Genomic DNA, 15,650 nt, shown 5'->3' with positions numbered 1-15,650 from the left:
TGTTTGTTTAGTTTGCTTCCTCTTATCATCCGGGTGCCACGCCGCAACTTCGAAACAGCCTGAATGTCACATTCGCTTCTATCATTGATCGCATCGGAATATATACCTTCAGAAACAACCTCTCCTAGTCTCCGCTCAAGCTGACCTCTAACGTATCTCACGAAACCCCTCCTCGGCCTGGTCGCATTGCTCGACTACAAACAAGCTCCAGCACGAGATCAAACAAAGCGCTCTCGAGGCAAAGAAGCAACGCCTTTGAACACTGAGAAGCCCGGGTATTCTTTCCCTGTCTTGTGCTGGCCATCCCCTCGAACATATCCATTTTCAAGGGTCACAAAGAGTCAAATATCTTAAACAAAGCGCCAGCGAGCCAAAGGAAATCACGGACCTGACACGCGAGGGATCTCTCTCTATCACCTGTCTCTCCCTTGTCGACCACTTCAAAATACAACGACCATGGAGTTCCTACCAGGTATCTACCTCACTACCCTCCAAATACAAACACCGCAACGCAAAGTCCCACAAGCTAACTAACCATCCCTCGGACACAGAAAACCTCCAAACAGTCCTCCAAAATCCCACATTCACCTACCTCCAATCAGCGACCCAAGACCACCTCACAACAAAACTCTCGGACCTGCGCGCAATGGTGCTCCAACCGTACATAATCGAGCCCGTCTCGAGTTTCCTCGCCTCGTACTCCTCCGCCATGCCAGACCTACTCTCAATATTCCTTCTCGCCATCATAATCCTCGTCTCCCTTAAGATTCTAGACTACGCCTACCGCTTGGTCGTATTCTGGGTCACGCTCGCTTTCAAACTTGTCTTCTGGGGCTCGATCCTCAGTCTCGGGTGGTATGTCTACAGCGTTGGTATTGAGAATGCCGGCAAGGATTTCGGGTGGCTTTGGGGTGTGGTATATGGATTTGTCGGCGATTTTCAGGAAAAGAGCAAGACCGCTGCGGCGGCTTATGCTGGGAACCCCAAATAGGGTGGTTTGGTTTGGTTTAAATTGGATGCAATTGTGTGATGGAGATTGAGTCAAAATACTCGGCTTGTTAATGTCTTTCTTCGTGGCTGGTATGCCTGTTTGGGGGCATATGATGAAAATGCGCAATGGGTCTGTCTATTTCTTTTCTTCATCCTGGTGAATTGGTCTAGCGATTGATGACCTCATCTTGTTTTTGGAGTTCTAGGCATAACAATATTCATGAATTGATTTTGGTTTCATTATGGTTTCATTATAAGTTCTATTAACTGAGGATATGACCGAATATCCATTTGACATCAGCTATGGTTGTGTCGCAAGTACAATTGATCCCAGACGCCAAATGATGTGTAGTCCGGCGCGATAAGAATATTAGAAATCTTTCCAATATCGCAAGGTCTATCGGCCGTACAATAGCAACGCGAGACGAAAAGTGGGCTTTGTCTCAGATTTCACGGCTACCAGAAACTCGAGGCTGCTGCATTGGGTGGCATTGGGTGACGTGGTTGGCCGTGGGGGTCTTGAATATGCAGGAATCTGACTGCAAGTCACAGCACTGCAGTAATCACGTGCAATATTCCTCAATCCTCGTAGTTTACCTCAACTTCATCCTTGGGTTCTCTCGGTTCCTGGGCCTCATGGTACTGGATGGCATCATCGATGTGGCTCACGATCGCCGCGACGCTGTCCTCATCCGAGACATCCAATTGGAGGAACGAAACCATACTGAAATCGTCGATTAACTGCCCGACGGCCCGGTTGAGCTGCTTGAAAGATCCGCCGCTCATCAAGGAGTCCGCGGCCATGGGGTTGGCACCTGCGGTGAGATCGTCCTCTTCCTTCTCTTGCAGCAGTTGCACATCCACGTTGGTAAACCGTTTCAATTCCCGGCGTGTCACCATATCGCGGACCTGGTCCATCTTGCTGAGAATGTTGACGTGTGGCATTTCCATCATCAGCATGGCGGACATTGCACTGAGTGTACCGGCGAAGAATTTGGCTTTGTCGATGACGAAGGTGCTTTCGAGTAGGTAGGCGGCGCACATGTTGATATTCAACGGACCTTGTCGGGAGAGGAACGTTGTGAGAGTTGGTAAAAGAGGAATGTGTGTGTAGAGCTCGATTTGTCCGGGCATATCGAAGATGATCAAATACTCTTCACTCAATGGCTCCAGTGCCTCTGATAAGAATTCCAGGTTTTGGAGTAGAAACTCAAAACAGTAGATGAGACCTCCATTTGGTCCCAGGCCCATCTCTTCCATTACATCTTCCAAAGTGATCAGGTCACGAATGTCGAGATCTGGCTCGTAGGCGAATGTCTCGGCGGCGGGGTCGAGGTTCACGTAGAAACAGCTTCGACGGGTGGTTTGAAGGTGCTGGATTACCGCATTGCTGAAGGTGGTCTTGCCTGCGCCTGCAGGGCCCATTACCAGGACACCGAATTTAGACATGGTTGCTATATCGAATAACAAGTACAAAAAGAGCTTGGAAGTTCTATCTTATCGGAACAAGAAAATTCCAAGGCCTGTTGATCTGCCCGAATTCACCGCCCCCGGATGGCGCGATCTCGGGCGGACAAGGGACAGAAAGTACCGCGTACGGAGTACAATGAGGGTACATCGGTAGTACCTGCATGTGGCCCACTCACACTATCTTTTCTCTGGTACCGCCAAAGTAACTCGGAAAAAAAGCAAAACCCCACCAAATTTCCCCTCCCCGAGAGATCTTCCTCCCTTTCCTTCTCTCTCCATTCCTCTTTCCCTCCCTTTTGTCAATTCCTTTTCTCTTCACACACAGTCACAATGGGTTCTGTTTCAAACAGCGGCACTTTCCTTTTCACCTCCGAGTCTGTCGGTGAGGGTCACCCCGACAAGATTGCGTGAGTTATATCCCCTGAAAAAACTCTCATCTTCGCTCTCGGAGTGTTACATGAGGTTTACATTGATTCCATTTGTCAATGTATTAATTCCCCAATAGTGACCAGGTTTCCGATGCCATCCTCGATGCCTGCCTTGCTGAGGACCCCCTCTCCAAGGTCGCTTGCGAGACTGCCACCAAGACCGGTACGTTGACCAGGATTACTTGAGGCCAGATCACAGTCTGACATGTCACATTAGGTATGATTATGGTCTTCGGTGAGATTACCACCAAGGCCCGCCTGGACTACCAGAAGATCATCCGTGGCGCTATCAAGGACATCGGTTACGATGCCTCTGAGAAGGGCTTCGACTACAAGACTTGCAACGTCTTGGTTGCCATCGAGCAGCAGTCCCCCGATATCGCTCAGGGTCTTCACTACGAGGAGGCTCTTGAGAAGCTCGGTGCCGGTGACCAGGGTATCATGTTCGGCTATGCTACCGACGAGACCCCTGAGCTCCTGCCCTTGACTGTCCTCTTCTCCCACAAGCTTAACGCTGCCATGAAGGCCGCCCGTCAGGATGGCTCCATCCCCTGGTTGCTCCCCGATACCAAGACCCAGGTCACCATTGAGTACGCTCACGACAACGGTGCCGTCAAGCCTCTGCGCGTTGACACCGTCGTCGTCTCCGCCCAGCACACTGATGATGTCTCCACTGAGGAGCTCCGTGCTGTCATTAAGGAGAAGATCGTCCGCAAGGTCATCCCCGCCGAGCTCCTCGATGACCGCACTGTCTACCACATCCAGCCCTCTGGCCGCTTCGTCATCGGTGGTCCTCAGGGTGATGCCGGTCTCACTGGCCGTAAAATCATCGTCGACACCTACGGTGGCTGGGGTGCCCACGGTGGTGGTGCTTTCTCCGGAAAGGATTACTCCAAGGTCGATCGTTCCGCCGCGTACGTTGCGCGCTGGATCGCCAAGTCTCTGGTCAACGCCAAGCTTGCCCGCCGTGCCCTCGTCCAGCTCTCCTACGCCATTGGTGTCGCTGAGCCCCTCTCCATCTTTGTTGAGACCTACGGTACTTCCTCCAAGACCTCCGACGAGCTGGTCCAGATCATCCGCAACAACTTCGATCTCCGTCCCGGTGTCATCGTGAAGGACCTTGACCTGGCCAAGCCCATCTACTACCAGACCGCCAAGAACGGTCACTTCACCAACCAGGAGTTCTCCTGGGAGTCCCCTCGTACCCTCAAGTTCTGAGCGGGCTCTGCTTGATCCGGTGACTCCGGACAATTTTTGACGACTGTGATGATTTGCTTTGTTTTCAACAACTCAAAGCACGATGAGCATAGACTATAAAAAGAAAACCCTCATAAAATCCCGAAGTTGGTTTCCACCTGGAGACCAACATCTCTTGTTTCATTATCTGCATGGTCGCGCAAATGACGGGCCTTTTCGGCGAAGACAAAATTCAACATGATACCACTTTTCATCGGCTGGGAAAGGAAGTTTTTGGCGTTTTTCTGGAGCGATAGTCTTCAACACCATATCTCTACCTCACTGTCCACGGTACCTGCCGGGAGATTTTGATCCTGCTTCCACGCTGGATCATACTCCATCGGTTTCGAGGGAAACTTCACGGCACTCTCTGGGAGAGTGTGTGAAGGTTCTTTTCGTCTTGGTCCTGGGCCTGCTAATCTAAACATTGGCGATAGATTCATAATATTCTTCATATCTTTTTTGGACATATAATTTTTGGTAATACACCACTAGTTTACGTCTAGGTACTTCGTAACGTAACTCAATCTAAGAAGACAATTTCAATATCTAGACGAAAGTCTTGATTAAAACGCTCTCCATTTCATTCAAATCAATTAACGTGTCTTACATTGGTCCAGGCGGGGTGCACGTCCCGACGCGTGACGACAGACCCGCCAGGATTCGAGCGCGATCTTGTCGACATCTGCACAACGTCAATTGCTTTGTTAGTTTAGCATAGGACTTGACTCTTTCAAATTACAGGATGCCCACGATTTCCTAGACGCGACCATGGCCTCGCGTATAGTCCCCAACATCCTGGATCCGCTCAGTTCATCCGCGCTGAACAAACTCCACGAACCGGCCCCTCCACCCATAAAGAAGCGGAAAAGAGGCGAACAAGAGGAGCTAAACGATACTGCTGGACAGCTTGCTACCTCTTCCATCGTCATAAGAGTGAGTCCCGCTTATAATTAGCCTAGTATACGCTCAATCCATTGGTTGCTGTTGCTCACGCTCCCCAACTTGTATAGGCTCACTCAGCGTCTTTATCTGATGAACCTTTGATCCTGGAACCAATTACCGCCCTCCCCCGCACAAGGCTGCCTCTCTCATGGCTCGACGACACGCCCGCCTCCCGATCTGACGAGCAAGCAGGGGGCCTTTTCACCGCGGACATCCCCACGCTGGAAATTGACCTGCGCGCAAAAACGGAACCGACTGTCCTCGCTGTGCGTCTCGTACCCAATGGCGGGCTCTACATTATCGAGAGGGTGAAGATGGGCTTATACTCGCTCTCCAAGCTTGCCCGATGGATACACGAGGGCAATCTCGTTGTTGCGGCCAAGGGGTGGCATGGAACTGACGCCGCGGTGGATGGCGAGGCTGTTGACGAGACCGGTGGTATTCCTGATGGGTTTGACTGGTGGCAGGTTGCTCAGATCGACGAGCCCCTCTCGGACATCGAGATGGGCGACAAGTCTGCTGGGCTGGATATTGCGGTTGTCTTTGGTTCGTCTGAGTCTGATGTCGGTAATATTGAGACATCCTTTGTGGGTGTTGTAGAGCACCGGAGTCAGTCGCTTGCTCCGTCCAGAAGTTTCGATGCCGCTGAGGGAGGTGCTTCCCTGCTTCCTGAATCTCAGGGCTTGGGGGATGACGCTGCGGCTATGGAAGTTGATGGTGTCGATTCCAATGTCGTGGATGTGCAACAGTCGCCCGAGGAGTTGCTGGACGGGATGAGAGACCACTATCTGCAGGCTCTCTACGTTTCAAAGGTGATATGGTCTACTCGATAGTGGGGGGTCGTCCGACTGACATTTTCTAGACTTCTGTGGCGTACTTTGCGAAGGGTCCATTGACACGCTGCCGGACTGCTTTCCAGGCTCGTGACTCGGAACAGCCTCACGGCTCGATAGAGCTGATTGAATCCTACCGTGAAGCTATTCTCGCTACAAAGAAAATGGACCTCAAATACAGGGAAACATTGCCATCGGCAATTCGTGATGCAGTTCTTGCGCTTTCTGATGATGGCGCGAAATCTAAGAAGCGGAAGAGTAAGAAAAAGAAGATGGGCAAGAATGGTCTTTACCCAGAGGAGGAAGCATTCATCCACAGGTGGTGGAAGGACCGGATCTTAAATGAGTCTTCTGCGCAGGAGACGTCGCGTGAAGCAGAGTCTAAGAAACAAATTTCGGATCTCCGCCTCCGCGAGACGCAATTGCAGATCCTGCTGATTTTGGAGGTCATGGTGTTGGAAATGACCATTGCTTCGGCAGAGAAAAACAACACCAGCAAGGAGAAAGATGTAAATGGGGAGCAAGGAACATCGAAGAAAGCCAAGCCTAAGAGATCTACGGATTTGAATGTACTGCTTGAACTCCATCTCGATCGGATGTGCATTTGGCATGCTGTGACAATGGAAGAAACTTCTGCCGCTGACACAGCAAAGGCTTCTTCTTTCAGTGGCAGCCATCTTTCAGGCAAGAAAGTCGAGAGCGATGCGGTGCGCGACTTCTGCACGGAAGTCATCATTCCATTCTATGCTGCGCGTCTCCCGGACAAATGCAAGTTGATCACCCGCAAATTTGGCGTATCTGGTGGTATCTCCCCAGCTGCTAAGAAGACACAATCTTCGAGTAAATCACACCGCGTGGAGCCCGGAGCGGAAGTCAAGCGACAACAGCCTGCACCGAAGCCGCGACGAACATTACAACGAGTACTTACGGACGATAAAGCGGCAGCGTCCCAGGCTCGGCACCCGGGACTGACTCGATCAAACACTGCACCGAGCCAGCATAATGCGAAGCGCGATAGTGAGCCCTTGCTGCCCACTGTTCTCAGTGGCAGTGTTCGGGGTGGCATTCAGAAAGCAAAACGGACGGAAAACCGCGAAGTTGATCTTAATGCCGTAGCACGACAGCATGAGGCGAAATTAAGAAAGGTCCAAATGCTTGCCAACCAGAAGAAAGAGCTGGATGCTGCTATTGACGCGCTCCGGAAGCCGAACAGAGAGCTCGTCTCCAAGGATCTGGCAGACGATGCTTCGAAACGAGCTATGAGTGGCGGAGGCAGTTCGAGAAAGTCAAGAAACCCCGTGCGCAATCCGTTCGGCGAAGGTGTGCAGGTCATGGCGACTCCTCGAGGTAATCGAAGGAAGGACGCGGCCCCTCGTAGTCTGGCCCCATCCCGGTCATTTGCCGGTGTGGAAAATTCCCCATTCGGCGAGTCTCCCATAATGATCCCATCCTCAAGTCGACGGGCGATCTCATTCTCTGGCGCTGACTCGGACCCTTTCAATTCTCACGACAATCCACCCGATGGACGAAGTCCACGATCGAGTCAACCATATGGAGCTATCCAAGAGACTCCCACTAGGCCGTCTTCCAAAATTTTCCAGAGTGATACCATAGCTGCGCGTCGGCCGTCATCCTCCACTGGCAAAGGCCTGTTCAGGGTACCCAACCTCCCAGCTCCCCGCTCATCTACACAACCAATGGTCCCAGGCTCCCCCGTCCATTCACGTCCTAAGAATATCTCCGCATTCACGGAAAATTTGTCGACATCGTCTCGACAATTCAGCCAATCTCTCAAGCACGCTCGCGCCTCGGCAATTATGGAGACGCCGCCCAGAAGACAGGCACCGCAGAGTATATCTACTCCCACTGCTGTGCCATTTTCTCTATCGCTTGATGCCATGGTCACTGATAATCCTCGCGCTCACTCCCCACCTGCCGTCATGGGAACCCCCGTCAAAGGCGCCGCAGCTGTGCCCGTGACGCCCGACAAATCCCAATCCAAGTCGATATACGAGCAGCTGGGCTGGGATGACGAGATGGAGTTCTAATTTTCCTAATTTCCGATGCATACCCGCCCGAATGCATATCGTCCTCATGTATCATGCATTTATGCGGAGTTTCTCTGTGCTTGTTTTTGCTTTGCTGTGCGTCCGTTCGTTTCTCCGTTCTTTCTCTTTTATTTGTACTGGTGTTCGGTCGCCACCTGGCTGGAGTTCGGGACGGTAGAAGTACTGGCATGGCGTGCATTGTCGAATTGCTTTTTGGTTATATCCCCATTGCCGCATTATCTTAGCCTCATATTCATAAGCATACGATACATCTTATCCAGATCTGGAAAAAGGAAAAGTTGAACATTCCATACTATTGTTCATTAGGGACTTAGATCCATGTAAGTACCTATATCGTACGGAGTGCTCCGTACATTGTAATGTCATTATAGGTACAATCTACCTGAAACATGAGCCAAGGTGTATAATCTTAAGCCAGGACGCCCAGCTTCCCCTGGAAGGGTATGAGTTTACAGTCTTTCTCCAAAGGAAATGAGGGCGCGCCATGGCGTCTCATCCATGTCAAGCCCAGATACGCGGATTCTCCTGATCACATATTTCCCAGTGGAAACTTCTTCATGTTTTATATTTTGCTCCTAATTCCCCTTGCCCTTCTAGCTACAACACTCACGCTAACAAAAAGTATACAAGTTTACCAAAGGCAACCAACACCACCTGAGGTCATTCAAACGGCCAACTATTGTCAAGTAGACACTCACACACGCAAGATACAAGTCACCTATCTGCTTTTTTTTAGCCTAGTGGAAGTCAATTGCAACTAGCCCGGCCACTAGATCGATCTTGGCTTGATCTAAAAGGCCTTACGTGGTCGCCCCACTGTCAAGGCAGTCGTATTCGGTCTACTCCGTAGGATGTCTTGAATATACGAAAACTCCTGAGGGAAAATAGTTATCAAATAGTTCACTTCCTTTACCTCCACATTTTCCTTTCCGACGTGATAAACCTATCTAAATCACCTTCCAACAATCCGACGATGCTTAAAAGTCCAAGGAATCAGACATCTACACGTATTCCGTGCCAGTCAGTCCGGTCATGAACGAACACGAACACAACAAGGCCCCCAACCACAGCCGACCTCTACTATACGTCCCCAACACACTATGGACGCGATTGTTTGCAGCAACGGTGGTCATCGAGACGGTCCTCACAGTCGCAATTGAAAGGTAGGGGCCCGACCTCGAATATCAGTGCCTTTCTCGGACTTGGAGCTTATGGGGAAATTAGCTGGATTCTCATGAGCCTGTGGGACGACCTCGACAGCGACAGTGAATCAAACGGAACAATGCGCCTTCAGTCTTTTCTAGGCCTCTACATTTTCGCTCTTCTATACGAATTGGCACTGTCATATGATGCGCTCCGCCGGAAGAACACAATCCAGCTGGTCGGTCTCTGCATCTGTAACCAGGGCCTGTTCACATATGGCCTTCTCCAGATGAATGAGATCAAGGATACTATCTCTAGCTCGACCAACAAGGACTTTGGCGACCGTTTGAAGGACGTGTATCATATCGAGATCATTATCGTCCCGGTGATTTTGGGTGTCGGGACTGTGTGCATGAGCTTTTTCACGTGGAAGTTGCGCGCGGAGTTTTCGTGGTCTATATACAAGAACGTCAGCGCGGACTTGCAGATGAAGCGTCGATATTTTACGTATCAGGTTTGTTGCAACACTGATGATGTCCTTTGTTTGGCGACTGACCGTATCCCTAGGTGTATATCGCTCTCCTAAAATTCGATTTCTTCTTCGTATTTGGAACTCAACTCCAAATCCTCCTTGTTATCTTTCAAGCCCCTGAAGACATGGATTTTGTCGTCAATGCCTCTGTGGTCCCAATCACGATAGCGACCTTGGTCCTATCAGCTCAATTTTGCAAGCGCGAGAAAAGGAAATCTCTCATGTTCATGATGGTGAGGATCCTCGCGAAGCAATATCCGAACTCTAGACTAACCAGTCATTCAGTTCCTGATGCTTCTTATAGTTGGATTCCTTGTTCTCATCCTCCTTCGGATGTACAGCCCCGGCGATCACACTGATTTCAGCTCTTTCCGGACGTCCCTGACGTTATTCGCAGGTGTCTCGTTGCTGCTGATGGTTCTCACGATCATCAACTCCGTGATGTGTATCCTTAATTTCAATAAAGGATTGAAGAATCACGTCCACCCTCCTAAAAAGGGGAAAACGGTCTCGTTGGAGCTCGAATCCCAGGAGACACCTACGCGGTTCTTGTTGAACTAGTATACTGACTTCATGACTTACTGCCCTTTTCTTTACTTGGTGTATTCTAACTATTCTATGTACATATAGACTTCAATGACATTGGTGACTCGCCTAAATCTATATCTTGTACTGAATGGTCCCAATGTTTACTGATTGGGCGGACCGGCGAACTGAAGGTTTGCCGAACACGTCTCCCACTCTCCCACTCGTCTCATGATGTTCTCCAGCGAAAAGGATTCCTTCGCATTTTGTAATCGACATACGGATCAAGATGTCCACTTATTCCAAAGGTATACCTAATCAGCCTGGGCAACGACCACCACTCGCACCACAGCAACCCCCAAGAAAAGAGCTGTGGCGCAAGTATGCTCCAAAGGCGACATCAAGCTTCCGCTCACACTTCCACAGCTGTCATCGGTGTCATGCACGAGAGATCAATGGTTATGGTTTACCGTATATCGCGTTCATCATGATAGAGTGCATGGGCGGTTATACGTATTGCGGGGATTGGGACTACAGAGACATTCGTTTTAAGAACAAACCAACTCTTCATTGGCGTAAAATAGATATTCCTAGATGAATCCAGGATGCAACGCTACGGAGCAAGTGTGGGGTGATCGCCGGTTAATAGCTCCGATGTCTCAGGTTGCCTCCTTTCTAGAGACTCGACATTTAGCTGCAGTACCAGCTGTGCTATTTTACAATATTCTCTAGGTCTTTATTCTAACCTGCCAAGGCAATGGTCGTGAATAATAGCCGGCCACGGTACAGTTCATATAATGAAGCTTGATTCGAGATTCTTCTTTTTCTCTCTTGCCCTGGCTGTGCAAGCATACGACGATGCACTTGGTTTAAGGAATGGCTATACTTCTTTATCTACAGCCAACTTTGATATCAAATTAGTCAAAGATTCCCAAGTCCTTGCCTCCCTCAAACCAGCTGGAGAGGCATTTGACTTCTTGCCTTTCGACGATATTACATACAGAGCGGCAAATGGCCAATACCATAATGGGGACATTGCATATCGTTATCGACTATCGGGCTCAACAGAGTGTATTGCAGGCGATTCATCAAAAGCAAGGAAATCGTTGAAAAGTGTCGAGACCGATGCTCTTGCTGCCGCTGAGATGACACGAACCCTACCGACCTCTCCTATCCATATCCTTCGAGAATGGATTGATGTGGACGGCGATCTCGGCTTGACCTTTACTCTGACCAACAAGGGAAAGCAGACACTGGAAATTGGCAGTCTAGGCTTCCCAACCGAATTCAACAGTATCTTCTCCAACCGCACAGCGGAAGATATGGTGGCCAAGTGCTCGCTCACAGATCCATACATCGGAATGGATGCTGGGTACCTTCAGGTGAACCCCACGTCTGGAACCGGGGCATCGTTAATCGTTACCCCATTGTTCAACACAAGCACTCCACTAGAAGCATGGCGAAACTTAGACGAGCCGAGTACCGAACCTCTCTTATATGGCAGTCAGACATTTGAGGGGTTCTACGAATGGCAGACTCACACCAAAGCCTACGCTGAGAATGAGTGGTCTGGTGTCACCCCATGGAACGAGCCTAGCTCTCGCCTTGTGAACCCCGGCGAATCAGTGACCTACGGATTGCGCTTCACTGTTGTCAAGGATGGTGTGCGTGGTATACACGATGCAGTCAAAGCCACCAACACGCCTGCTACGCTGGGCATACCGGGATACGTGGTACCAGTCGATCTCACAGCTCGTCTTTACGTCTTCCACTCTCGAATCTCCGAGGTCGTATCCGAGAACAACTCTTTTAAGATAACCCAAGGTGCGAATGGCATTCTGTCGCTCACCCCGACTGGCTCGGTCTGGGGTCGAACTAGAGTAACCATCACATACGAAGACGGCAAAGTCCAAACGGTACACTACTTCATTACGGACTCGGCACCAGCAACAATCGGCAAATTGGGCGAGTTCAGTACCACGTCGATGTGGTTTAATGACACAGATGATCCCTTCCACCGAGCTCCGTCAGTGATTACATGGGACCACTCAACCCAAGCGCAAGTCCTCCAAGATCCCCGAGTCTGGATATCCGGGCTAAGCGACGAAGGCGGCGTGAGCTACTTAGCCAGCGCAATGAAACAGTCTGGTCTAGCCGACGCGACAGAAGTATCGAAACTCGAACAATTTGCTTCTGATGTTCTGTCGAAGACTATCCAAAACCCAGACTTCACCGTCCGCAAGAGTATCTTCTTTTACGAGCCTGCTCAACTCCCTGAATACACATACGATCGCTCTATTGATTGGGGTAATTGGTGGTCGTGGAATAAGGATGCCTCATATGCTACGGACCGTGCCTACAACTATATCCATGTGATCGGGGCATACTGGGCGCTGTACCGGGCAGGTCGAGATAACGGGTCGCTTCTAAAAACACACACGTGGCAGTGGTATCTCAGTCAAGCATACAATACCACAGTGACCTGTTTCGCCACGGATTCAGCCGGGAATGGGCTCGTGGGATATTCGCGTCTCGGACTCATGGGCGAGACTGTCGTTGGCGAGCTTCTATCGGATTTGAAGCGTGAGGAATGGACAGCCGAGGCCGACGCTGTGGAGGCTGCTATGAAGCTTCGCGCTGAGGCATGGGATACGGAGGATGTTCCTTTTGGCAGTGAGATGGCCTGGGACTCGACTGGCCAAGAGGGAATCTACTACTGGAGCAAGTGAGTTTGCTCATTCGGGACCTTTTGGCAGCAACACTTGATTTATTAACGTTCCATTTAGCTATTTCAAGTTAACCAACACAGCAACGAAGACCATCAACAGCATCCTGGGGTATATGCCCACAGTGCCACATTGGGGATGGAATGGGAATGCCCGGCGATATTGGGACTTCATGTAGGAGCCAGTCCAGTCTTTTACAGTTGACCTCTCTTGACTTGCTTCCGTTACTGACCTCTCATTAAGCTATGGCGGCAAGCTACAGCGCATCGAACGCATGATCCATCACTACGGATCGAGCCTCAATGCACTACCATTGCTATCACACTTCCGCCAGAATCCGACCGACACATATCTCCTCCGAGTTGGCTACGGCGGAATAACAGGACCACTATCCAATATCCGACAAGATGGCTCGATGTACAATGCTTTCCACTCCTTCCCTGATACCCTGCAAGGCGACGATTATTCAGGCGATTACGGTCCAAACTTCCTAGGTATGATGCTTGGATCCGCTGTGTATGTCGTCGATGATCCGGATGTCGGGCTCATCGCATACGGCGGGAATATCGACACCAATGGAGACACAGTCACTGTGCAGCCACGAGATGCTGTGCGTCGTCGGGTGTATGTTGCACAAATGGGGGTATACGTCATCATCAGCGCTGGATTGATAGAAGAGGTCTCGTTTGATATTTCTCAGCCAACGTCCCTTCAACTGCGTCTCCTTCCTGGGTCATCGGATGTCTCTTCTGCTGTTGTTTGGGTCGAGACTCCGGGTACGGAGGATGAGTATGCTGTGGCTGGAGATCAATTGGAACGTGTGCGAGGAGGCTGGAATGTCAAGTTCGCCTCTGAGGAAGCGAATCTTGTTGTTTCTAAAGTGTGATTTGCTGTAAACCCGGGGCCAGATGCAGATGCTATTGGATCATTTAGTACTCGTGTGCGATGCAGCCGAATGGAATGGGGAATTATATTATTCAAGATGGACCAATGAATTGTTTAACTGCAGGGTTTGTGCAGGATCACTTGACCTATTGGAGTCGCTTGACCTATTGGGACGACTATGCCTTCGCGGTGTATCGCAAGATGATGCTAATGCGCTTTGACCGATTGAGGTGTATATCCTTGCGTAACTAGTCACTTATTTGGTCCACCTACATCCTATTTCGCTAGAAGCATCCGGCTCCCCAAAGTAATGTCCCCTTCAACAAGCATAGGTCACATTTAATTGATAAATTATTCCTCAACACCATCCCAAATCAACCACCTGGGAGTCGCCGCTGAAATGGAGGATATCGTCACTGAGGGCGTGCATCGAGCTGCAAGGAAAGCGCAGGTTCTGACTATGCTAGCTGGTGTTTTAGACTAGGGGAAGACAAAGGTGGCAATTTGATTCTATCTGGCCTTATCTTATGGTAAGAAGAGGATAAGATAGAAGGACGAGTATCAGGCAAGGCCAAAACATAAGTGATCATCACATGAAGATCCAACCTCGGATTGTTATTGCTATCCAAGTAACAACAAACATATAGTATTCAAGCATTACGCCTCCCGTCGCATTTATCAAGCTAATCAACCCAAGGCCAACCCTCAACAGTACTTTTGCATCGACCCTACTAGACCCTCGTCTTACCTTTTCGCCAAACCGATCTCCAAAAGTTCGAAGGCAACAAAGCAAACCAGCGTCATCTATGACATAACCGAGAAATGCCAGGCATTGACGTCGTGATCGTAGTCGAGCAGTTCCTCGCAGCCGAACGTTCACCGAGGGAATACTTGCTATAGGGAAGATCTTTGGATGAGATACCAGCCAATCGGGCAGATCCGCGAGGCAAACGGGTGTACATGATAACTTTACAGACCTGGAGACGTCTGTGGCGATGTTGTAGATGTCAGATTGCATGTCCTCTGGCCGAGATCCATCAAATCGGGCAGATCCGCGAGGCGAACGGGCAAGCACGATATTTTACAGGCCTGGAGATGTACTCCGTACTGTGGCGATGGGAGGGTTCTCTTGGCCGAGCAGTGGCTAAAGTTCCAGTGACGTCCTCGAGTACTGTTTTATACGTGTGTAGGTTTTATGTGGCTGAATGCGTTGTGCTCTGTGGCTTTCCGGCGTTTTCAGTTTTTGTTTTCATGTTTTTCGCAACTTAATTTGATTCAAAGTTGATAGACACGAGCTTCGGTTATCATAGCAACGTCAGATGCATGTTGATAGTTTGATACAGATCAAAGCATTGGTGGGTCCGAAAAGTAGGTGCATGTACTCCGTACCAATGGCATGGATAATGGGAGTGTCAGAATGTCAGAGTGTCAGAATGCCAGAATGTCACTTGTTAAAAAGTACGTTATGTGAAATGTGATATGACATGAGTACATGAGTACATCTATGATGAAACCTGTCCCGATCGGGTAATTCGCCACTTGTCCAAGTTTCCACCACACAGAATTCAGGATACTCGGATACTCTGCTGGTTTCCTTTGGATTCCACGAGGATCATGGTTCCACATCCCCAATTCCTCGGGTTTGGGGCCTGCGTTAGTTCTCCATGACATTAATAGATTTGGAAGATCAGCTCATCTTCTCATATTTCCTTTCTCGGCTATGTGTCATGTGACTTGGGGTTACGCGGCTGGTGAGTCACATCGCTTGACCTTCCGGCTTGGGCGCATCCAAGAATAGAGTGTGGGGAGTTTGGGGAAAGATTTCAAAGCGGAAAGACCCAGGCTTGAATAGGCTATTTTCGAATGTT

At 49.8% G+C, this 15,650-nt stretch overlaps 6 protein-coding genes across 6 annotated transcripts; 5 read left to right on the top strand and 1 right to left on the bottom strand.

Moving 5' to 3' along the window:
• Positions 1–456: 456 nt before the first annotated feature.
• Positions 457–991, top strand: N7489_004265 (Apq12 family protein; the record flags this gene model as incomplete). Its single annotated transcript, XM_056710017.1, has 2 exons — positions 457–472; positions 552–991. 2 exons carry the CDS (start codon positions 457–459, stop codon positions 989–991), a joined length of 456 nt encoding a protein of 151 aa, XP_056568438.1.
• Positions 992–1,569: 578 nt separating this feature from the next.
• N7489_004264 (putative signal sequence-binding GTPase GPN3) lies at positions 1,570–2,439 on the bottom strand (the record flags this gene model as incomplete). The annotated part of the gene is made up of 1 exon (XM_056710016.1): positions 1,570–2,439. One exon carries the CDS (start codon positions 2,437–2,439, stop codon positions 1,570–1,572), a length of 870 nt encoding a protein of 289 aa, XP_056568437.1.
• A 351-nt stretch (positions 2,440–2,790) lies between these two features.
• On the top strand, positions 2,791–4,106 carry N7489_004263 (S-adenosylmethionine synthetase; the record flags this gene model as incomplete). Its single annotated transcript, XM_056710015.1, has 3 exons — positions 2,791–2,867; positions 2,966–3,051; positions 3,106–4,106. 3 exons carry the CDS (start codon positions 2,791–2,793, stop codon positions 4,104–4,106), a joined length of 1,164 nt encoding a protein of 387 aa, XP_056568436.1.
• Positions 4,107–4,895: 789 nt separating this feature from the next.
• On the top strand, positions 4,896–7,950 carry N7489_004262 (uncharacterized protein; the record flags this gene model as incomplete). The annotated part of the gene is made up of 3 exons (XM_056710014.1): positions 4,896–5,060; positions 5,138–5,881; positions 5,932–7,950. 3 exons carry the CDS (start codon positions 4,896–4,898, stop codon positions 7,948–7,950), a joined length of 2,928 nt encoding a protein of 975 aa, XP_056568435.1.
• A 1,053-nt stretch (positions 7,951–9,003) lies between these two features.
• On the top strand, positions 9,004–10,207 carry N7489_004261 (uncharacterized protein; the record flags this gene model as incomplete). Its single annotated transcript, XM_056710013.1, has 4 exons — positions 9,004–9,134; positions 9,196–9,628; positions 9,682–9,879; positions 9,932–10,207. The coding sequence occupies 4 exons, from the start codon at positions 9,004–9,006 to the stop codon at positions 10,205–10,207; spliced, it is 1,038 nt and encodes a 345-aa protein (XP_056568434.1).
• A 761-nt stretch (positions 10,208–10,968) lies between these two features.
• N7489_004260 (uncharacterized protein) lies at positions 10,969–13,783 on the top strand (the record flags this gene model as incomplete). The annotated part of the gene is made up of 3 exons (XM_056710012.1): positions 10,969–12,896; positions 12,958–13,071; positions 13,141–13,783. The coding sequence occupies 3 exons, from the start codon at positions 10,969–10,971 to the stop codon at positions 13,781–13,783; spliced, it is 2,685 nt and encodes an 894-aa protein (XP_056568433.1).
• Between the last annotated feature and the right edge of the window lie 1,867 nt (positions 13,784–15,650).

The sequence above is a fragment of the Penicillium chrysogenum genome (assembly GCF_028827035.1).
Source record: "Penicillium chrysogenum strain IBT 35668 chromosome Unknown utg000002l_segment0_segment0, whole genome shotgun sequence".
Lineage (NCBI taxonomy): Eukaryota > Fungi > Ascomycota > Eurotiomycetes > Eurotiales > Aspergillaceae > Penicillium > Penicillium chrysogenum.
Note: the sequence above shows the minus strand (reverse complement) of the source record. Positions and strands in the feature narration are given on the sequence as shown.